At 38.3% G+C, this 24,191-nt stretch overlaps 1 protein-coding gene across 11 annotated transcripts in view; it reads right to left on the bottom strand.

Annotated features, from left to right (window-relative positions):
- ELF2 (E74 like ETS transcription factor 2) overlaps positions 1 to 24,191 on the bottom strand; it is an 89,474-nt gene that overhangs the window by 9,286 nt on the left and 55,997 nt on the right. For 4 of the 11 annotated variants that reach the window (XM_060106117.1, XM_060106137.1, XM_060106108.1 and 1 more), the window contains 2 exons: positions 2,508 to 2,621; positions 950 to 1,123 (listed from right to left, as the gene is read on the bottom strand). In XM_060106117.1, the coding sequence (XP_059962100.1) occupies positions 950 to 1,123; positions 2,508 to 2,621 (288 nt within the window). Of the gene's footprint in view, positions 1 to 949; positions 1,124 to 2,507; positions 2,622 to 9,627; positions 10,031 to 11,075; positions 11,399 to 24,191 lie in introns of those variants that run through there. The other 7 variants (XM_060106147.1, XM_060106127.1, XM_060106165.1 and 4 more) reach the window with 6 other exon arrangements.

Genomic DNA, 24,191 nt, shown 5'->3' on the forward strand with positions numbered 1-24,191 from the left:
CTTTTGTTTTTAAACATTTACAGCAGGAAGTAATTCTTCCTTCTAAACTCTCTCATTCATGCCTTTCTCAAATACATATTATCTATATTGTAAGAGGGAAGGTGCTCTGTCTTATTCTCCACTGTGTACCTCACAGCAAATGAGGCACAGACCTGTGACCATCACAGCAATTTGAAACACTGCTACCTAATAGATCAAAGATAATACCATTATTTCTAAAACAAGTTTTCCCTTATTGTTGCCTTTGATTTTTCTTTTCCCCCATTCCAAAATGTGAAGAAAGAGATAAGGAAGAAAGTGGAATTAGATGAGTACCCATTTATACAGAATTTCATTTCTTTCAAGTTTTACCTTTGATTCAAAGAGAAAAAGAACCCACTCAGGATGCTGGAGATGGACTGGAGCCTGTGCCTCACCCGCTGGGGTCAGATGAGCACAAGTCTCAGCAGGCGTCAAGTAACAAGTGGAAACGCTCTTTACCCAAAAGGTGAGTCCATTCCCCTCACAAGTCCCTACGGGCAATCTTGGTGTTTTAAGGCCGAAGACAAGGGGAAGAAAATTGGGCTTTTTACTTTAACGCCCACAAAAAGAGTAGGAAGGTAAGATTATGAAAAATAGAGAAAGTCAGGAATATTTTTTTTTTAAGTAACCAAATACCTAAAAGGATCAGAAAGTAGAAAAATGGGCAGTGAACCTCTGACCTTCCTTCTGTGTATCAAGCACCTATTATAATCTCATTCTGCAGGCACCTACTTTTAGGGCTCAAATCTAACTCCTTTAAACAGTATGAACATGTTAAAAGACAAAATCTTAATTCTTTGAGAATATCTAATTAAGATAACATCAATCATAAATCTACAGCATGTATTTCCTATGTCCTGTGATGGGGGGAGAAAGATACCAGAAAAAATTTCACCCAATATCCCAGAAATTTATAAATACACTCTACCTTTCTTCTTTTTCATTGGTTCGTGGCTATCCGGTGACGTAGGAAGAGGAGAGGTATCCATTGGTTCAGATTCTTCAGTTGACACCTCCACTACAGTTTCTGTAATGACATCTGGCCTCATAGCAGCATGGATAAATTCTGGAGTTGATACACAAGGAGGGACAAACACTTCCACTATAAAAAAAAGTTGAAAAATTAAAATTTCCCACCCCCATTAATGCGTCTCAATACGGACAATTCAATATTTAGTAGAGGTGAGGTTATTAAGAATTCATCAAAGCAGGATAAAAACTTGAAGTTCATTTGTTGAATATACAATATGGTCTAAAGTATGTAAGTAAATAAATGCAAAGAAAATCGACTTGAAGGAAATGTTATAATCTTCCGGGTAAAGGGGGAGATCATAAGTAGTCAACCCCCGTGCTTCACACTTTTAGATACTTTCAAGTTCACTGTAGAAGACTTTGGATTATTTTGACAATTGGGAAAACATTTGAAAATAAAAGAGTATAATGGTGAGTTAATAATTACTTTCCTTCCACTCACTCATCATTATTCTCTAACTAGGAAGAACATGCACCTGGTATAACATTATAGTAATAAACGTACATTTAGGGAAAAGTAAGCACAGTTCATTTCAAAATATGAAAAGAAAACCTGCTCATTACAGCCAAATGAATATCATCTTTCAATATTTAATATTTTATTTACTGGAACAGTCCCTGATATTTTGGGTCACTAAAATGGTCCATACAGATTTTCTATTACATAAAATGTTGCTCTGGCTTCCTTTCAATGTGCATGAATAACCAGGATATGACATTTCTATTTCAATTAATACATACCCTCGTGGATTAATATACTGACCAATATGCCCTAATCTTCTTCTCATATCCCTGAATAATACACAGGATTCCTACTTTAACTAAAAAGTACGGTTGATCTTAACATATGTTGTAAATCCCTAAAAGAAAGGGCCAATCTTAACTGTATTAAGTCAAATTAACATTTGGGCATTAAAATCAGGACAAATTAAAATTAGGACAAAAAGACTCTCAAAGGCAGTCTTTAAAAAGGGGGCCAAAAAAAAAAAAAGGAAAACGTGCAGCCTGAAGGGAGTGTGAGGAAACACTGGAAGCTGCGTCCGCCCTCCCTCAGGGAGCACTCCCTGGGGTCACTGCCCATTTACCACTGAAGGAAGGACTGAACGTGGTCACAGGTGGTAAATGCTCCCAGCTGCCATTCTCTTAAGGTTTATAATTTACCCAGAGTTGAGGAAATAAGACATGATGGTATAAACAGCAATGTAACAGCCATCTATTTGTCTGTCTATAGTGGACATTTCTGTTTCATTTATTTTGAAAATAAAGGATTTAAAGTATTTAAGATTTGGGAACATTGACAAAAATCAATTACTACTGTCACAGGTATTTATGTATTATAGACTTTGAGAACACCAACAATCCCCTTGGATTACCAAAGACAAAAACAAAAACTTTCTTTCTAGATACATAAAGTGATGTGATATGTTTAATATAAAAAAGAACAGTTCACATACCAGGACTTCTTGAATCTCTCAAGCAGGTAGGAGATTCCATATGAAGCAGGGCTTCAGCAGCTTCAATTGTCTTATCTGTACAGTGTGCATTACTGCTATGAACTGATGCTTCCACTGGGGGGAAAATAAGTTCTACTCAATAAAAATGCACTGAACACGTTATTAAACTCTCACGTTAATAACTCTAAATGAGTCATTAATACATATTAGCCCATATAAATTACTTACAGAAATAATTTTAAAACCAAAACAACCTAGTATCTATACTTTGTAAAATGAATGTTGACTATAAAGCAACTACTGAGATTGATTAGAAATTTCTGAATCTTATCCAAAGGAAAACAAAGACCCTTGAAATTTGAACCCTGTATCAATTTTAGGCCAAAACTAACTTGCGGGGTAGGGGAGGGAGAATGGTTGTAGATTAACAGTTCTATGAGGTCAATTGTAATTTTAATATACTGCTACTAAGTAAGCACCTAGCAGAATCAGTCAGGAACTCGTATTTCTAAATTAGTTTAATCAATTAGTTCAATTCTTACAGACCCTCCTAGTGAGTGCACCAGAGAACTTGGGAATTTTCTTCACAGTAACTGCTTTCTTCTTCAAGATCTCTCTGGACTTTGCTGGGTTTTACCCAAGAAATTTAGAAAGAAAGAAAGAAAAAAAAGAGAGAGAGAGAGAGCGCCTATGTTTTTTTTTCCTCTCCATGAAGCCTTTTCTAGTTCTACCACCTCTTGTAACTCTCTTCTAACACTTACTTTATGCTTTGCTGATTAAATTATTTGTGAAACAGTAAAGTGTACAGCAGTGGTTTGGTTTTCCAGGCCCGAAAGCTTGGGCTCTAGTCTCTACCACTTAGAATTTCTGTTACCTTAGGCCAGCAATTTAACTTCTTGTAAGGCTCAGTTTCCTCTTTCACCAAACAGGAATATTACTTACCTCATACAGTTGTGAGAATTAAATGCAGTGATTCCCTTAAAAAACATGTAAAATATCTCACATATAGATAAGAATTCAATAAATGGTGATAATTTCTTATCACCATTTAAGCTCCGTGAGATCAGGGAGGGCTATCTTAATTCATTTACATCTGTTATGGTTCCTAACAGACCTTTCATAAAGGAGGCATGCAAGTGTTTCTTTCATGTTTTGAAGTTAAGGACAACCCATAGACCTTACAGGAAAAATAGCAATTCAAGCACAAACTCATTATCCTAATGATATAATTAATTTCACATCCTGACTTGAAATATTCTGCTTGGTAAGAGGTTCTGAAACATGAATATGTTAACAGTCTCTAATTTGATAAATTTTTCTCAAGATGTCCTCTAAAGGACTAAAAGAAAATATTTATACAAATTTCATAAAGCCATATTATAAATTTACAAGTTCTACAACACTAAAGATATGAATCTTTTAAAATTGTTTCCAGTAAACTTTTAATTGAAAACAACTTTTCCACTTAGTCTCAAAATTCACCGAGTGCTAAGGCCTCGGCCTTCCACACCGGCCATCTGGAGAGCGTTCACAGAAAATCCAGTGACCGCTTCACCACCTGCTGCACGACATCCACACTCTCAACCAAGGTACCGGGTCTCTCCAGTTGCTCTTTCCATTTATGGAAATCTGCTCAAAGCTAAACAGTTCCAGAGAGGCAGCCAAACCTCTAAGTCAGTCTATCTTTAGGTGACCCTGCTTACTCTTATCTGCAGCTTCACTGAAGCACAGGATTCAATCAGTCCTTCTAGCTCAACTTTAAGAAATTTACTATTAGTGAGTATAAAATATATTACCATTCTCAAGTATTTTTTTCAAAGTACCTCCCCCTGCAGTACTCACGTGCACTAAAGAACCTTGGGAAGCAGATTCTCAGGTTTTTAAAAGTTTATTCTAGGAACTTCATTCTCTTTAAAGTCTGCTTGTGTTGCAATTTAGCTGTTGTCTTAGGTGCTATTAATAAACCATCCTGGGTAAACTAATTCCTTATGTAATTGTATTAAGACACACCCTAAAAACTCTACCATATTAAAGTAAGAGCTTTGAGTATTTGATAATAATACAGCAATAGAATTTTACCAGATATTTTAATGTTTTAAGTTATAAACAAAATGAAATTTACCAACAGCTATATATTATGCTGCCCTGAGCTCTTGTGCAGTTTGAGGTATGTTTTCAAAACTATGATTTCATGTTAGTTATGTCAGTGAAAATTTTCTTGCTATTATTTCCGACCTCAACCTCCCCTTTCCCCCTAAGTTCAAAATACTGTTTCCCTGAAATATTTTATATTCAGAGTAAAACAAATAGAATCCACACAAATTTAAGCAGAAAATTAACTCATTTATACTTTAAATTTAGGATGAGACTATATTTTTAAAAATGCATAAATTCTCTATGAACTATCAATCAGATCCAATACTCTATGTACAGTCAACAAAAGATTGTTAAGGGTTTTACCCTGTGCTATAAACCTGAGATACAAGTGTGAACAGATCTCTGGCCTCGTGAAGCTTATACGAATAGTTCAGAGTATCAAAAACATAAATGGAAGTAAAATATTTCAAAACAAAATAAAGATGCAAAATAATTTGACAGTTTCCAAGAATACTTAACCCAATTTGTTAAAAGTGAGCTCTATCTCTTTTTACTTTTCTTTTGTTGACATAAGTCAACAAGCAGTTTTTGGTAACAGAAATTTAAGAAATACTTTTCCTATTCAAGTTTCCATAATTTTTAAAAACTTTTCAATACTATTTTATTCAGATCAATAATTCAAATACAATTTAAACTAAAATTCAGCACAATTCCTAAGGATAAATATGAATATAACATTGTTGTGCCATCAAAGTAAGCAAACTTACAAGTGAGGGCTGAAAATTCCTTATTTATCTCTTATTTAAAACTTGATTTTCTGGTGTCTTTCTAGGCCTGCGTATGAAATTTATGGGAGTTTAAAAAAATAAGCAACTCATTTGAAAAATAGAAACAATGCAGCTAAAAGTAATCTGGCAGGTATCAACTTCTAGTTGCCCCTAGTCAGTGGCACTGCTGGTCAATATTCCTTGAAGAAATAAATATACCAAATAAATTTCCAAACTACTTTAATTTTAATCAGTGTCAAAAATTAAATTTGCTTATGCCCTCCTTTACCATTGGTTACGAGTCTTATTGTTCCATTTCTAGCTTTCTAATCAACTGGTGTTTGTATGGAGACTATTCCAGACTCACTCGACAGCTGTTACTAAATACCAAACTTGGTAATTAAGTCTGACAAGAGACATACCTCTCAGCTTTGCAGAAGAGAATGCTGGCAATGGATCTAGTTCATAACAACGTTCTTAAAAGTCAAAAATAAAAATTAACAGCAATTTAATTTGAGAGCAATAGGAAAAAACTAGAAAACACTTCATTAGGTGATAGTAGTATTCCCCTACAAGCAAGACCATAAACTAATATTTACAAGGGCATCACGCAGCTACCACACCTGACTCACCACAGCTTATTCTCTAACGCCCCAGGACTGAAACAGTTAATAGGCGAGTGAAGAACACAAACAAACAGAAAGGTAAAGGTCTGGGGCACTCCATCTGTATCCGTTCCCCTTTGACTTTTCTAATCTATACAGCTGCATTATCAGGTTAAAAAGGGAAAGAGAATAAAATCATTTTCTACAGTAGCGCTGTCTGATAAAAATATAACGAGAGCCACGTGTAATTTTTAAAGGTCCAGGAGCCACGTTAAGAAAATAAGCAGAAGGGGAAATTAATACCTTTCATTTAACCCAGTATATATCCAAAACACTGGCATTTCAACATGTAAAAGAGGTTTACATGTAAAGAAGTTTTCCACTGCTTCAGTTTTTATGTTTAAATTAAATTAAAAATTTGGTGAATCACCCACATTTCAAATACTCAATCACCACATGAGGCTAGTGGCTATGGTACTGAAAAGTATAGACTAAATAAAACTGTAATTCAGCTATTCTCAAACTTTTCTGGTCAAAGGACCCTTTTACACTCAGATTACTGAGGACCACAAAGATTCTGCTTATGTAAGTCCTGTTTAGATACTTATCCTATTTGAAATTAAAACTAAGAAAACTTTAAGTAATATGTTTATGAAAAATAACTTTTCTAAAACAAAGAAAAATTTAGAGAGTAGCTTTATTTTACATTTTTGCAAATCTTTTTAATACATGGTAGAAAACAGTTGGATTCTCATACTTGCTTTTTCATCCGATCTGTTCTATCAAGCCATGTAGCCTCTAGAAAACTTCTGTGAACACTTGTGAAAGTGAAAAGGCAAATAATGTCTTAGTGTTACCATGAAACCAATCTGACTTCACGGACCCCCTGAAAGAGTCTGGGGAACTCCCAGAATCCCCCATACCAGAGATTTTAGTATTAAAGAACTGCAGCTGTAATTTATTATCAAATGTAATCAACAACACCTAAATTCCATCCTCATGTTTCTGTAAGTTTTAGCTTCTAAACATAAAATCAGTGTGTAGATGAACAATTATGATTCCATTTCCATAAGTACAACAGTACTTTGTCGACTTACACATGAATGATTTTTTTTAACTCTTCATAAATCAAAAACACTCTCCTGCCTGCCTCTCTACCAATTAAATTTGTCCCTAAAGGAAACTGATGTTGGATTACCCTGAATGACTCTTTACACACTGATGTTACTCTTTAACTCAATTTCTGTATGAATTTTAGTACTAATGCTGCAATGAATTCTAAAGAGTAATTTCTTAAACACATTTTCAAATAAAGTTTTAAAAAATTTATGCCATTCTTCCAACTTTATTTCAACACATGCTTCATCTTTTCATAGCCTGATAAATTTTTTTTTCAAATTGATGTTCTTTTCAAGATTGACACTAGATATTGCAGTTTACAGTAAATCAGATTTTCAAGTTCAAATTTCATGATGAATTTTAACAAACTAGACAGATTTGTGCTGTCCGTAAAAATACTTAAGGCTGCATTTCCAGAAGAATTTCTCCCTTCCATTCAATAACCATGTTAAAGTAGAACAATACTTCTTTCCTAAGAGTTACCCTATTTCTCAATTCTCAAATTCTCCACTTTCTCAATTTTCAATTTCTCAAAAAAAGGAAGAAAAAAGTCAAGGAATGTACACTTGAGAATAAGAAGGCAGAATATTTTAAATTGAAAATCTTCCAGAAAAGTCAGACCACATGTACACAACGCTTTCGCTAAGTATTAATAAAGTAACATTCATATTTTCCTGCAGACTAGAAATGAGCTTAATTTACTAAATAAACTATATCATAGTCTTATTCAACGTACAGACATGGCCTCAAGCTCCAATTTGGTCCAAAGATTGGCAAAAGAAATTAACACCTCCCCATTACATAACGACCTTACAGACAAATTCACTCATAGAGTGTAATGTAAAGAAATCCAAGCAAAAAGAGAACCTTCGCTTTCCATTAAATATTTCTGAGCCACCTATAGTTTCAGAGTTTTAAAAGTTATTAGGGACCACGTAGTCAATGCTGTTCTCTTACAGAAAACGAAGCCTTAAAGAGCTAGTTTAGTGACAGCTAGATGAAGATCCTTATCTCCTGACTTCAGGGTCAAGGCTCTCTCAAGGCTCTTTCTCCGACACCATGTTGCCAGTGAAAGTTTTATAAAGTATGTCAAGTCTTTACCACACAAAATATTTTATATGTGAAAACGAAAGTGATTTTTAGTAAATAAGCTTATGTATTTCATTCTTTATTCAAATGCCTCTGACAACATACATGTTGATAACTAAAGCGAAAGCTGATAGCTGAAGTTGATAGTTAAGTCTCTGAAGGGAGGAAAATAAAAGCAAAACTATATCCTCTAGCATCTTAACGTCTAACAGTAATGGTAATTCTAAGTGCTTTATACTTATTTAGAAACAACAGTTATGCTAACAATATTCAAGTTAAAGCTTATCTCCTCTAGAAGTTTTCCTTAATAGCATTCTACACTTACCAGGAACCCATACAGCAATCCCTGCAGTTATATTAACATTTATATATTATACAGATTTTCATCTGTCTCCTCAATTAGACTAAATCTTCATGAGCAAGAATTATGTCTAACACTTGATGACTTCCCTCAAGGGAATGAAAAGATACCATTAAGTCCATATACAAATACAAACCTTACAAACATTACCCTCCCAGCATCATTGGAAATTGGCAGCAATAAAAATTTAGATCCATGATTCTTCATTTTCTGGGCCACCTTTCCTCCTCCACTTTTAACTCACTGAATAAACCCTGGATAAATCAGCAAACCTGTCTCAAATTTCCTTCTAAAATAGGGTTTATAAAGGGACTTCAGATTACACAAACATGACTGAGAAAATAATTTGAAAACAATTATATGTAATATGTATTCTTTACAGAATATTATAATCACAAAGGAAATTTCAACTGTAAGGTTTCTATGTACTAAGGAAATGCAGAACTGGAAAACAACATTTAACTTTAAAAAAAAACCTTATCAAAAGAAGATAAAACTTTTGTATTTTTGAACTGTAGACTGTCTATATGTTAAACTGTGTATATGTATCCACTCCAAGCAAAATATCTACAGGTAACGTTCAGTTGTGACGATAATTCCAAAAGCTTATGACAAAAATACCTTCTCTTGCCAAAATTAAGCCCTCTTACCTTTACCTTTACAAAATTCTAACTGCGTGGAGTATTCTAAGGTTCTCACAACCACTGGGAACATTTCCGGAAAGGTCCATGTTCAGCACTACTGACCCAAACAATCCATAAAGTATTGTTAGTACCAATAATATAAAGCCAAAAATTCCATCCCTTAATTCATACAGTATTAATGGACTGAACGTACACAAAGAGACCAAGTTCTCATTGTGCTTTGCCTCCTTTTCCTTAATATTTAAGTTCTTGCTCTAATCAGAAAGTAACTGTCAAATGCATTTTAATCACTACTCAGTAAACTGATTTTTTTCTTTGGGACCGTGCAGCGTTCTATTTTACAGATTAAGTTCTGTTAAGGGTACATGTAAGTTTATGATTTCTCCCAAACGAACTGAATCACAAGAGTTTCACCAACCAAACGACTAACTCCCCAACCTAAAAACAGTGGATGGAAAACAGCCGATAAGATCCTTTACAGCAATCCTCGTCGGTGACTCTTCCCCATCTTCCAATTCCCATCGATGGCGATATGAAAGAGAAGCCAGGGAAAGGAACACTGACGCTCACTGCAGTAGGTAAACCGTACTCAAGCTCCGCTACGCCGACTCAGGGCCCTCGCTGCGCTGTCTGCTATTAAGTAAAGCCGCCTTCTCTATGTAACTTAAGTCCGTGCCCTTCCGCTGCAGCAGTGGCGCCGCACATCCCCCACCGCCGCGGCCACTTCCGTGTTTACACTCCTCTTCCCTCCAATTCCATGCGAACATTGTCAGCTTCACTCCCGCCCAATCTTCATTGGCCCAGCGCGGGCCAGGAGTCCCGCCCCCAGAAACCAACGCTCTTATTCGGAACATCGCGGCGAGCGGATTGGAACCCGAGGCCTGTCAATCCCGGCCGTTCTGTCCTCTCCGAGGCGCTTCCGCTGTGGTGGGAGGCTTGGGGGGGAGGGGGAAAGGGGGCAATTCCGTGAGGAGACTTCCCTGGGGCCAAGACTCCCTCCCGCCCGCCCCGCTCCTCCACCTTCACCCGCTGTTTACAAAAATAAACGTTCTTCTCTGACGCCCCAACGCTCCAGTGCAGGGGTACAAAACATACTCCGTGTCTTTCCCATCCTCCCCCCTGAAAAACCCACCCACGAGGCAAGGGGCATAAGCCTACTTCTCCACAGCCGCCCACTGAACCAGGAAAGGGAGGCGGGCCCCCGAGAGAAACACCCCCCCCAGGCCGCTCCACGTTATTAAGGGACCCTCTCGAGAACCGTTACTCCCGAGCCCGCACAAGGTGGGGATGTGAGGAGGAGGGTCAGAGCAATTTTTTGGCGGGTATCGGTCTACCGGACGTGGCCCGGCGCTGCCTCGTCCGCGCGGAAGTCCAGGACTTGCGGACCAAGTCTGAAAGGAGAACGGGGCGGGGGTGGCGAGCGTCCACCGGAGAAGCCCGCCGCCCCCGACCGCGGGCAGCAGCGGCCTCTGCGGCCAGACAGCGTGGCAGGCGCAGCCGGGAGACAACAGCCTCACTCACTTCCTGGTTCCTCAGCAACTGGGGTGAAGCGCACAACTCGTCCGCCCCCGAGTCCCCAACTTAACTGCGGCTCGGCTGCCCGGCACCCGCTGCCAGCGCTTCGCCCGGCAGCCGCCGCCGCTGCTCCACAAACCCACCCTGAAGCGACAGCGCCGGATTTGAGGCAGGTTACTCTCCAAGGTGATCACTTCCTGATTCGTCGCCTCCATTACTTCATTCACAACCCCCCTTTCCCCCGGCCGCCCCGGTTACCGAAGGGGACACCGGACCCCCTGCACTGACCGCCACAGGGGAGCCACCCCGCCCCCTGTGCACCCCCTCTCCTGCTGCACCGATGCACGGGAGGAAAGTTCCCCTGTCCTTACCAGCCCGGATGAGCAGATCCAGCTGGTTCGTGGGTCCCTCATGCAGAGACGTCGCCATGTTTATCCCGGGGCTGGAGCTGCTGCTTCACATTGACTTACACCGTGAGCAGCGGCGGCAGGGGAGGAGGCGGAACCCGCGGCCGGAGACACACGCCGTGCGGCCGACACACACTCACGCACTCGCACACACTCCGACGCCCGGATCCTTGCGCGTCCTCCGACAGGAAGCCGAGGCCGGCCCGCCTCCCGCCGCCGGGCTGAGAAACCCCACCACCTAACGGCAGGGGCGGCGGCGGCGGCCGCCTCGGCTGGCAACGCGATCCTTCCGCCCCGCGCCCAGACAGGAAGTCCCGGACGCCCGCCCCAGAGAGCGGCCGCGGCCCGTGGCGCGGAGGACACCTGAGGCAGGGAGTCGTCCGAGGGGCCGCGGCTGGGACGAGGCCCCTCGGCAGGAAGACGCACGTTTCACGCTCTGCGGAAGAGAAGTCTGCAGTCGTCCCCACGCTAGAAGAGAGCCATTAATCAAATTTTCTTTCTGGAAGAGTTCTAATGCCCAGTCCCGCAGCTGGACGGAAAGGTGGCTAATTAATTAACTTGTTGGGCCGTGTCAAAGCGTAGGCTGCGTGTAAGCCGTTCACTTGAAAGCGCTGCTCTGTAAAACAGGCATACCAACCCCAAAAGTCATACCTACAAAATATTACCAAGGCTTTCCTGGTACAAAGTAAGGGGCTTCCAACCACTCTCAGGGACCGACTTCGCCCTCTTCCCTCTACAGAGGTATGGAAAAGCACACTAGACAGGTGTTTATTAGCAAACAGAACATGCCAACCTCTGAGAGATTAGATTATCCTCCCCCAGTTGACTATTTGGTTCGCTCGGAAACAAACGAACGTATTCACTTATATCATCATCTACTTTTAAAGATCTTTTTGATAAAACTAACCTTATTACAAATAACGTACATATTAAATACAGTAGACGCGGGAGCTAGATTGCCGTTTAGTGACTATAGACTTACTGACAACACAGGAAACCAAGCCTATAAAATGACCCATATGAAGCTTCATTGAAACAAACACAAAAAATGCTTCCCTGGGTTCAAAATTTCATAATATAAAAAAAACTGAAACAAAAGGTTGTCTATAGTTGTTTCTCTACACAACGTAAAACAGTGCCTCCTACAGAATAAGTGTTCAAAAAGTTATTTGCTGAATAAACACAAAAAAAGATTTGGTCGTTACAAATTTTAAATAAGGTGTAATTTTTATGACTTAAATTGAATGAACTGTGATGATAACTAGAGAAAAAAATGTTTTCCAGGGGTAATATAAATACTATATCGTTTTACAAATGTTTGCCCAACATGTGCATCTTCAGAGTTGATTCCACAGCCCGTGACTTTGCTTTTTTCATTTCTTCTAAATACTCATTTATTCTTTGGGGCCTTTCCCCTAGCCCTACCACCATGATCCCCACCTTCCCAAAAAAGAACCCAGACGCCATTTCCAAAGTACAGCCCCCCTGAAACCAAACAGGGATCTCTTCCTTGTGTTAGGTAAACTTGCCACCTATTAGACAAAAGAAACTGCATGACTGGTAGCTTTTATTTTTTATTTCTAGTCAATTTAAACTAAGGATCATCCATTGACCGGCAGCATCATAAACTGAGACAGTTTCCAGGTGAGAGGATGATGAGGCATGCTCAGGGGCTAACTGCTAGCTTTAGGCAGAACACTGAAATTGATAGCAAATCTGAATTTCCACTCTTATCAATCATAGATATTCGTGTATTTAGAAAGGAAGAGAGTAATGTAAGCCAAAGGTGTGTTTCTTCTGGAGGCGACAGCTTGACTTGGCTCAAAAAGAAACACTCTTCTCACTGTGGGAGTCAGTTTGAAGCCTGACATAACTTTTACCTCACTCTTTGCTTCTTGAGGGTTAGCTTTTAAAGAAAGATAATGGTGTGTGTCTGTGTATTTCACTCTTGGTACATCTTAATTATATGGACTCATGTCAGCCTTATATTTTAAGTTCCAAGTGAACAGCAGCTGTATCTATTCCTGCATAATACTTCACAGTTAGTATATACACATATATAGTATTTATGCATAGGTGTGTATATATATATATAAATAGAAATTAATGCAGAAAGGCTGGAAAATATTCCTATATATTTAAAGCTCTTATAAAAACACAATTCCCTGGGGTTTAATGCAATTCTGTCTTGCTACTATAACTAGGCTTTCAAAAGCCACCAATACTTTTTAGAGACCAGTAATACTATACCAGGACTAGCAAGCAAGGTGAGGCTGCTGCTGGAAATATAAACTGGTACAAACTTTCAAGAAAGCAATGAGCATTATATATCAAGAGTCTTAAAGAGGTAAATATCAATATATACTGATCTAGGAATTTCATTTCCGGGGCCTAGCCTGAGGAAATAATCAAAAAATGCAATGGATTGTTTTAATAAAAACATGTTTGAAGAATTTTTAACATGGTAAAATATTAAAAATATAAATGTGGCAGGATTAAAATATACAGTATGTCCCCTACATACAAATGAGTTCCATTCCGAAAGCGCGTTTGTAAGTCCAATTTGTTTGTAAGTCCAACAAAGTTAGCCTAGGTACCCAACTAACACAATCAGAGGGCAAGCTGCAATTTCACTCACGTCTGACACTGATGCAATGCATGTTCGCATTTTTGAAAGTTCGCAACTTGAAGGTTCGTATATAGGGGACTTACTGTATATGCATTTCTTCCACACAATATGATTCAAGCCATGTAGTATATGTGAATATATGTGTACATAACATGTGTATGTGTGTATATATACACACATTCACACACACACATCGGCATTTCTCAAGTCTTCAAGGTTAAGCAGAATTTTCTCAAGTACTAACAAGCAGAATTTTAAAAATTGAATAAGACTAGGTAGGTTAGCCTGGTGGATACCTTAGAGCATATTCTGCTAATAACATTACAGAAAGGCAGACTCTACATCAAAGTTATTGCTGTGATCTAGTAGGTAAATAACAGCTAACTCTTATTGAAATAAAAGCCACCAAGATAAGTGCTTTACCTTCATTTTTTTCACTTATTCCTCTCTACATTCCTGTAATAGATATTACTATTGTGCTCATATCACAGATGAGGAATCTTGACGAAGGTCAGAGTGTTCAGGAGCAGAGCCAGGATTTGAACCCACGAACTCGAACTCTAGAGCCCTTCCTCTCAAACACTCCCCAAGCAACAAAGTAACAAGGCCTGTGTATCTGCTATGATGCATTTAGTACCTACTGATTTTCTTTTCTGAAAATTCTTTTATATTCCTCCCTTCAAGAGGTGGAATCTAATTCCCCTCTCTCCCTTTGACTGTAGGCTGAACTTAATGACACTTCTAACAAAGAGAATAGAGCTGAAGTGATGGTGTGTGACTTCAGAAACTGTCTGCTTGATCTCTTGCTTTGGGTCACTCAGAGGAAGCCAACTGCCCATTAGGCAAGGAACAATGGCATCCTGCCAACAGTCATGTGACTGAACTCTCTAGGACACAAACCCTCCAGCCCTAATCAAGCCTTCAGATGATTCCAGCTTCATGAAACATCCTGAGTTACGAACCATGCAAGTAAGCCAATCCCCAATCCTTAATCTCAAAAACTATGTAATATTGATATAATGTTTATTGTCTTAAACTGCTAAATTTGGGATGATTTGTTAATCAGCAAAAGATAGTTAATATAAAAGAAAGGAGTCTGGCTTTGTTTTTTTCCTATTTGTTTTTTTTCCATTGACTTCGCCTACTTGGGCACAACCTTCAAATGTGACTGTTCTTCCAAAGCATGAGCCTTAGCCACTTTCTCTCTTCATTCTCCACTCTCTCAAGAATGGTAGTTAGTATCCATTCACCACCAGGGCTTTCAATATATATGATTTCTGAACTGACTCAAAAATCAGCATCTCTAGGCTTGACTCATTATTATTTTTTTTAGTGCTACATTCTAATTTCCAATTGTACGGTAAACGTCTTTATTTGGATAACCCACTGGCACCTAAAGGTCTTTTATCTTCAAATCTCCTTTGTTTCCTCTATCAATAACATCACCTTCATCCCAAGCTAGAAATCTTGAGTCATCTGTGTTCCTTGTTTAGGAAGTTATCTCTTGTACAATTTTTGAGGAGGATTTTAAATGTATGTGAAATTACCAAAAATATATATATATAACAAACAGTCATGACCCCCGCATCCAGAACAAACAACTGTTATCATTTTGTCATCTATACGTTAAGGTGCTGTTTTTCCCTAAGAAATAACACATTACATGTGGAGATAATAACACCTTTGAGAACTACCCCCAGTCCTCATTCACCATTCTATCTCTCCAAAGAAACCACTATCATGAGTTTTGTGTATATTCTTCCAGTCTATGTTTTCACATCTGTGTACATTTATGCATGTCTGTGTGTGCATGTATCCCAGAATGACATACAGTATTACTTTGCATGCTTTGGGTACATAAATGACATACTATATATGCCATTCTAAAATTTTTTCATTCAAGATTCATATTCTATCCATGTTGGTATAAGTAAATATAGCTTTGCTTTTTACATACTTCAAATTATCCCAGTGCATACATACACCCCATTTTGTTCAAAAACTTATCTACTGATAGGCAAATAAAGTTGTTTCCATTTTTCACTTTTATAAACAATGCTGCAAAAAATTCTTATCTATTTTTTCTTAAGCATGTATGCTAGAGTCTCTCCACAGTATACACCTACAGAGAGAATTTTTAGGTCATAGAATAAGTGCATTTTAAATTTATATGTTACTCTTTCCAAAGTAGCTATGTAGGTCTAAAATCCCACTAGTGATGTGTTAGTGCTCCCATTTTTCTTACATTCTTGTCAATACAAGATATAATCAAACTTTAAAAAATGTTTGCCATCTGTTGGACGGCAGGAAATTTTTCACTGTTGTATTAATTTGCGTGTACTTAGTAAGTGCTGAGGATAAATATTTTTTTCATATACTTATTGGCCATTAACATTTCCCCTATGAATTTCCTATTCATATCCTTTGTCATTTTTCTATGACACTTTTTTTGTCTTACTTATCTGTAGAATGTTAACATACACTAGACAATAATTCAGATATGTGTTCCAACTATCTTCTGTCAGCCTGTTGTTTGACTTTTACTTTGGTTGGTCTACGGTATCCTCTATCCTACAAAAATTTTAAGTTTTGATCCAGCCAAGTTAATATGTGCTTTCCCTTACAGTGTATGTTAAATAGCCCATGGAATAAAAAGGAAATCATAAAGGAAATGAGAAATATTTAGAAATGAATTACAATAAAAATACAACATGTCAAACTATATGTGACACAGCTAAAACAGTACTCAGATGCCAGGAAATGAAAAGGTTTAAAAATATATAAGCTAAACATTCAGTTGATAAAAATGGAAAAATCAACAGAACAAACCCAAAGAAAAAAGAAGGAAAGAAATAATAGAGCAGGAAAAATGAAATAGAGAGCAATAATTTTTAAAACTAGAAAAGATTCACAAAACCATAAGTTGACTTTAGAAAGATTAATAAAATAGATAGACCTCTGCAAGGATAACCAAGAAAAGAAGGTACAAATAAGATACAGAACAAAAGGGGAGAAATAACCACAGATACAATACATATAAAAATAATAAATCAGTATTATGAACAATTATACACTAATAAAGTTGAAATCTGGATGGACTGTATAAAGAAGATGTATAAACTATAAAAAGAAAAAACTGAATAGAATAGTAAGTAGCAAAGAAATGAAAATGTAGCCCAAAACCTCCTCTCTACAAAAAAAAAAATTACAGGCTTAAATGTCCTTTTAGGCAAATTCTAGCAAATTTTTAAATTAATTCTTATCTTACAGAAATTGTTACAGAAAATAGGAGGAAAAAAAAGTGAAAGCAACCTAGATTATTTTATGAGCCTAGTGTAATCTTGATTCCAAGATTAGATAAGGACAATACAAGAAAAGAAATTATAGTTCCATATTACTTATGAAAGGTCCTTAACTTAAAGCAAAACAGAGCAAAATGATGAGTAACATGTATCCTCAAACGCAAGGAAAATTCAATGCCTGAGAATTCATTAATTAATTGATCACATTAATATATTCCAGAAGAAAAATCATGACTTATCAAAGAATGCTGAAAAAGTATCTGACAGGATTCCATGTATAACTAACACAAAAACAAAACCAAAGGACTACACGGAAATTCCTTAACCCGGTACATGTTATATACTAAAACTTACAACAAACATTAAACTTCAAGTTGAAACTTCAGATACAGTCCCTTCAAGATTAGGAAAAAAACAGGACTGCCAATGGGAATGTAAACTGGTGCAGCCACTGTGGAAAATAGTATGGAGGTTCCTCAAAAAACTAAAAATAGAACTACCGTATGATCCAGCAATCCCACTCTTGGGTATATATTCAAAGAAAACAAAAACATTAATTAAAAAAGATATATACTCCCCAATGTTCAAAGCAGCATTATTTACAACACCCAAGATGCAGAAGCAGCCAAAGTGTCCATTAACAGATGAATGGATAAAGAAGATGTGGTGTGTTTATGTGCGCACACACACACGCACACACACACACACAATGGAATACTACTCAGCCATAAAAAAAGAATGAAATTTTGCCATTTGCAACAACATGGATGGACTTGGAGGGTATTATACTTGGTGGAATAAGTCAGAGAAAGAAAAATACTGTATAATATCACTTATATAAGGAATCTAAAAAAATTAAACTAGTGAATATAACAAAAAAGAAACAGACTCACAGATACAGAAAACATACCAGTGGGGAGTGGGAAGGGGGAGGGGCAAGACAGGAGTAGGGGATTAACAGGTACAAACTACTATGTATAAGATAAATAAGCTACAAGGATATATTATCAAGCATAGGAAATATAGCCAATCATTTATAATGACTATAAATAAGAGTATAACCTTTAATAATTGTGAATCACGGGACTTCCCTGGTGGCACAGTAGTTAAGAATCCACCTGCCAATGCAAGGGACACGGGTTCGATCCCTGGTCTGGGAAGATCCCACATGCCACAGAGCAACTAAGCCCGTGTGCCACAACTACTGAGCCCATGTGCCGCTACTGAGCCCGCATGCTGCAACTACTGAGCCCATGTGCTGCAACTACTGAGCCCATGTGCTGCAACTACCGAAGCCCACGTGACTAGAGCCCATGCTCCACAACAAGAGAAGCCACCGCAATGAGAAGCCTGCGCACCACAACGAAGAGTAGCCCCCCTCACCACAACTAAAGCCTGAGCACAGCAACGAAGACCCAATGCAGCCAAAAAAACAAAAAATTGTGAATCACTATGTTGTGAAACATATAATATTATAAATCAACTATACCTCATTAAAAAAATTTCTAATTAAAAAAAAATTTTAAGAGAAAATCCACAACCAAAAAAAAAATAATAACCAGGAATGCCAATTAATATAACTATTCTTAAACATGCTGGAGTTCTTGACGAACATCGTAAGGAATAAAAAAGAAAGAAGGTGACTGGAGACTGGAGAGGAGGAGGGCTGAGTTGCCTCAGCTGAGGCCATCCTAGACCAATAAGCTCCCAGCTGATCCACAGACAACCACAAACAGGAGAGTAAAATGTGGTGGATGTCAATCAGGGAGCATTATGCAGCAGTCAGAAGCAACAGATTATATACATACAAAGCAACATGCATGGATATTAAGAATAGTATTTACTAAAAAAAAGTAGGAAACAGAGTAAGATACATAGTACCATTTCTATAAACTTTAAATTTATACAACAAAATATATACACTTAATACACTAAAAAAGTACCTATTAATCAAATTAAATATTATGCTTATGAGGGAGGGAGATTGGATTTCTATATAAATAAAAAAGATAAAGAAGAATAAATAAATCAATTGAAAAAATAAATAAAAGAGGGTATGAAACAGGGCTCTAGCTTTACTTTTCTCTTTATAAAAAACTAGCTATCCTAATATAATCTACCGAATAGTTCTTCCTTTCTATAAATCCGTGTCTATTATATACTAGGCATAAATACATGCTTACTCTCTCTGGGCTCTCTAGTCTATCCTACTCAACTATTCATCTGTGGGCCAATAACACATTTTAAAATACTGTACAGTTTTAGAATCATTCTTTATGAATAGGAGGGCAAGTACCACACACTTTGTTCTTTTGCAGAATTATCTAGATTATTTTTGGACCTCTACCTAAGAGTTTGTCAAATTCCACCAACAAGTCCTCTTGAAATTTTGACTGGAACTATATTGAATTTATAGATTAATAGGGGAAGAATTAACAGCTTTACCATATCCAGTTTTCCATGTGTTTGTGGGTTAAAGAATAAAGTCAATGAAATGGTTTTGGTCTCTTTAGGTTTTCTATTTCCTCTTAAGGAAGTTGTGTATCTCTTCATTTATTTATGTCCCTCCATAAAGCAAAATTCTTATTTTTATAGGTATTGCATATTATTGTTAGATTTATTCCCAGATACCTAATTAAGTTTTAAAAACTATTATGAATGGGATGTTTTTCATTTCATTTTCTGATTACTAGTCTTGTATACAGCAACACTGATGAACCTTCTAAGTAGTTTTAAAGTCTATACGCTCTTTTAAATTTTGTGTGTAAACCTCGCAAATAACAGTGTTTCTGTTGTTTGTTCCCTTCTGATCTTTGTCTTTTATTTATTTTTCTTGCCTTATTTGCATTTGCTAGGCCTGCCAGTATAACGCTAGTTAATAAACATGGTAAATGGAATAGTTTCCCCATTAATTATGAAATTTGCTATAGATTTTTAATATATATCCCTTATCAAGTCCCAATCCAGACTGAGTCTTTTTCGGGGGGGGTGCTGCCTTGGGTCTTCGTTGCTGTGCGCAGGCTTTCTCTAGTTGCGGCGATCGGGGGGCTACTCTTTGTTGTGCTGCGCGGGCTGCTCGTTGCAGTGGCTTCTCTTGTTCTGGAGCACAGGCTCTAGGCGCACGGGCTTCAGTAGTCGTGGCACATGGGCTCAGTAGTTGTGGCTCGCGGGCTCTAGAGCGCAGGCTCAGTAGTCATGGCGCATGCGCTTAGCTGCTCCGCGGCATGTGGGATCTTCCGGGACCAGGGCTCAAACCCGTGTCCCCTGAACTGGCAGGCAGATTCTTAACCACTGAGCCACCAGGGAAGCCCAGATTAAGAGTCTTTATCTTCAGAAGATGACGAATTTTAGCAAATGTCTTTGCATCTACTGAGATGATAATATGGGCTTTCTCCTTTAATCTATTCATATGGTAAATTACATTAATAAATTTTCTAATATTTAGCCTTCCTTGCCTTTCTAGTATGCATTTAGTCATTACGTATTTTTTAATGAGTGCTGGATTTGATTTGCTCTTTTTTTTAACGCTTTTCCATCCATGAAATAACTTACTTTATTTTTCTATTTTTTTAAAAAAATATATTTATTTTTTGGCTGCATTGGGTCTTCGTTGCTGTGCGCAGGTTCTCTCTAGTTGTGGTGAGTGGGGGCTGCTCTTCGTTGCGGTGCGCAGACTTCTCATTGCGGTGGCTTCTCTCGTTGTGGAGCACGGGCTCTAGGCACGCAGGCCTCACTAGCTGCAGCACGTGGGCTCAGTAGTTCTGGCTCACAGGCTCTAGAGCGCACGCTCAGTAGTTGTGGCACACGGGCTTAGCTGCTCCGTGGCATGTGGGATCCTCCTGGACCACGGCTCGAACCCATGTCCCCTGCATTGCCAGGCGGATTCTTAACCACTGCGCAACCAGGGAAGTCCTAATTTGTTATTCTTAATTTAGAACATTTGTAGCTATGATCATACATAAATTCTGCAAGAAATTTTCTTTTTCTATACTAGATCAGTGTTAAGGTTAAGGTTATACTAGCTTCATAAAATGAGTTGAAAAGCTTTCCCTCTTCTACTGTTTTCTATGACAGTTTGTACATGATAGGGATTATGCATCCCTTGAAATTTTAGAAATAGAACTGGGTCTGAGATTTTATTTGAATGAGGGAATGCATATGTAAAATTAAAGACCTTAAATGGTTATTGATTTGCCTAGGTTTTCTATTTCCTCTTGAGTTAGCTGTAATTTATATATATATACATATATATATATGTATTTTTTTAGTTGCTCACTTTGTAGGTTTTCAAATTTTCTGGCAATAGGTTGTTTATAGTATTTTCTTATGGTTTTTAAACTCTCTATTCTGTTGGTCATATTTTTGTTTTTAATAGTACTCATTTTTCCTTGATCTGTCTTTATAGAGATTCATCCATTTTTATTAATTTTATGGTATTAATAATCTATTCTGTTCTATTTTCTATTTAATTAATATAGACTTAGTATTTCTTCTACTCAATTTGGATTCTGTTGGTCCTTTATTAACATCTAGAGTTGAGCAGATACTCATTTTATCAATCTTTCCCGATGCAGGGGACACAGGTTCGTGCCCCTGTCTGGGAAGATCCCACATGCCGCGGAGCGGCTGGGCCCGTGAGCCATGGCCGCTGAGCCTGTGCGTCTGGAGCCTGTGCTCCGCAACGGGAGAGGCCACAACAGTGAGAAGCCCGCGTACTGCCAAAAAAAAATATATATATTTTCAGTGAGTTCTGCTTAAGGCACATCTAAAATTTTTGCATGCAGTGCTCTGTTATTTAGCTACAAATATTTTATAAATTTCATTTCCTCTTTCATCCATTAATTAGTGAGGGGTATTTTTTTGTTTTCTGGGGGGGTTTTTTTGCGGTACGCGGGCCTCTCACTGTTGTGGCCTCTCCCGTTGCAGAGCACAGGCTCCGGACGCGCAGGCTCAGCGGCCATGGCTCACAGGCCCAGCCGCTCCGTGGCATGTGGCATCTTCCTGGACCAGGGCACGAACCTGTGTCCCCTGCATCAGCAGGCAGACTCTCAACCACTACGCCACCAGGGAAGCCCTAATTAGTGAGTTTTTATTATTTTATTTTTATTTTGGCCACACTGCACGGCTTGCGGGATCTTAGTTCCCTGACCAGGGGTTGAACCCAGGTCCACAGCCCACGGCAGTGAAATCACCGAGTCCTAACCACTGGACCACCAGGGAATTTCCAATTTGTGAGTTTTTAGTTGCCAAAATTGTAAGTGTTTTGGTTGTCTTTTCATTGTTGATTTCTAACTTTGTTGCATTATGATGAAACAGTATATTTTGAATGACACTGATTTTCCAGACATTGTTGAGATTCTTCTATGACATAGTACACAGTTAAAAGCTGACCTGTATATAAATGGGAAAAGAAAATGTACAAACTTGTATTTTATTCAGTTAACTACAGTGTTCTATAGATCTCCGGCTTATAAAACTTGTTAATCCTGTGGTTCAATTCTTTGATGTCATTTTAAATTTTGTGTCTGCCTGATTTTTCAACTTTGACAGTTTTTTTTTTCTTTTTTTTTTGAGGCAAGGAATATGACTTTATTCAGAAAGCCAGCAGACCATGGAGATGGCAGACTAGTGTTTCCCAACAGAGGTGTTTTGAAGTCCCAGTTTTGTAGACATGTCCACTTCGCCTTGCAATTCTGAAAGTTTTTACTTTATTTATTTATTTATTTACTTACTTACTTACTTAGCCGCACCATGTGGCTTACGGTATCTTAGTGGATCTTCCTGCAGTGGAAGCGCAGAGTCCTAACCACTGGACAGCCAGGGAATTCCTGGAAGTTTTTACTTTAAATGATATTTCAAGGCAATGTTGTTAGATGCATATAAGTTTATGATGATTATATTTTCTGGACTGTTCCTTTTAGCAGTTTGAAGAGCCTCTCTTTGTCCCAATTAAAGATCGGCACCCTGAATTCTACTTTATTACAGCAGATTTATCTGGTATTTCTCTGATAAATATATTTTTCCATTCTTTTAATTTAATTTTGTTTTGTGTGTCTGTTAAAAACAGCACAGACTCGTGTTAAGATCACAATTGGTAATTTTAATATAATTGATGTTTTGGACTATTTCTACAGTCTTGATTTTTTAAATAAATGTTTTATTTATTTATTTATTTATTTATTTATGGCTGCGTTGGGTCTTCACTGCTGCACGTGCGCTTTCTCTAGTTGCAGCAAGCGGGGACTACTCTTCGTTGCGGTGCGCGGACTTCTCATTGCGGTGGCTTCTCCTGTTGCAGAGCACAGGCTCTAGGTGCGTGGGCTTCAGTAGTTGTGGCTCGCGGGCTCTAGAGCACAGGCTCAGTAGTTGTGGCACACGGGCTTAGTTGCTCCTCAGCATGTGGGATCTTCCCGGACCAGGGCTCAAACCCGCGTCCCCTGCATTGGCAGGCAGATTCTTAACCACCGAGCCACCAGGGAAGTCCCTACTGTCTTGATTTATGATTTGTATTTCCATAGTTTTTTTCTGCTCTTTGTTGCCTTTCTGTTAGATTGGTTGAAAGTTTAGTTTACTCCCTAACCTACCCCCCAACTTAGTATTTTGGAAGCCAGACCTTCTATTTCTATTATTTTAGTATGCTCTAGTTGCTTAAAATAAATGTCCTTGGGCCTCCCTGGTGGCGCAAGTGGTTGAGAGTCCGCCTGCCGATGCAGGGGATACGGGTTCGTGCCCCGGTCTGGGAGGATCCCATATGCCGCGGAGCGGCTGGGCCCGTGAGCCATGGCCGCTGAGCCTGCGCGTCCGGAGCCTGCGCGTCCGGAGCCTGTGCTCCGCAACGGGGGAGGCCACAACAGTGAGAGGCCCGCATACCGCAAAAAAATAAAATAAAATAAATAAATAAATAAATAAATAAATAAATAAATGTCCTTTTCACTTCTCATCTTCTCCAGATCATGTTTCACACAGTTCCTAACTATTTAATTCAAAGGCCACCAAAATCTGGTTCCACTCTATCTTTCTAGGCTCACTTTTCTCAACCATATGCCTCTACAAAGCCTTATCTCCAGTTAAACTACATTACTTGTCAGTTTCTAAATAAAATACAAAATTTCTGAAATTCTGTTCCGGTTCATGATGTTTTCTGATTCA

This window comes from Mesoplodon densirostris, chromosome 1 (genome assembly GCF_025265405.1).
Source record: "Mesoplodon densirostris isolate mMesDen1 chromosome 1, mMesDen1 primary haplotype, whole genome shotgun sequence".
Lineage (NCBI taxonomy): Eukaryota > Metazoa > Chordata > Mammalia > Artiodactyla > Ziphiidae > Mesoplodon > Mesoplodon densirostris.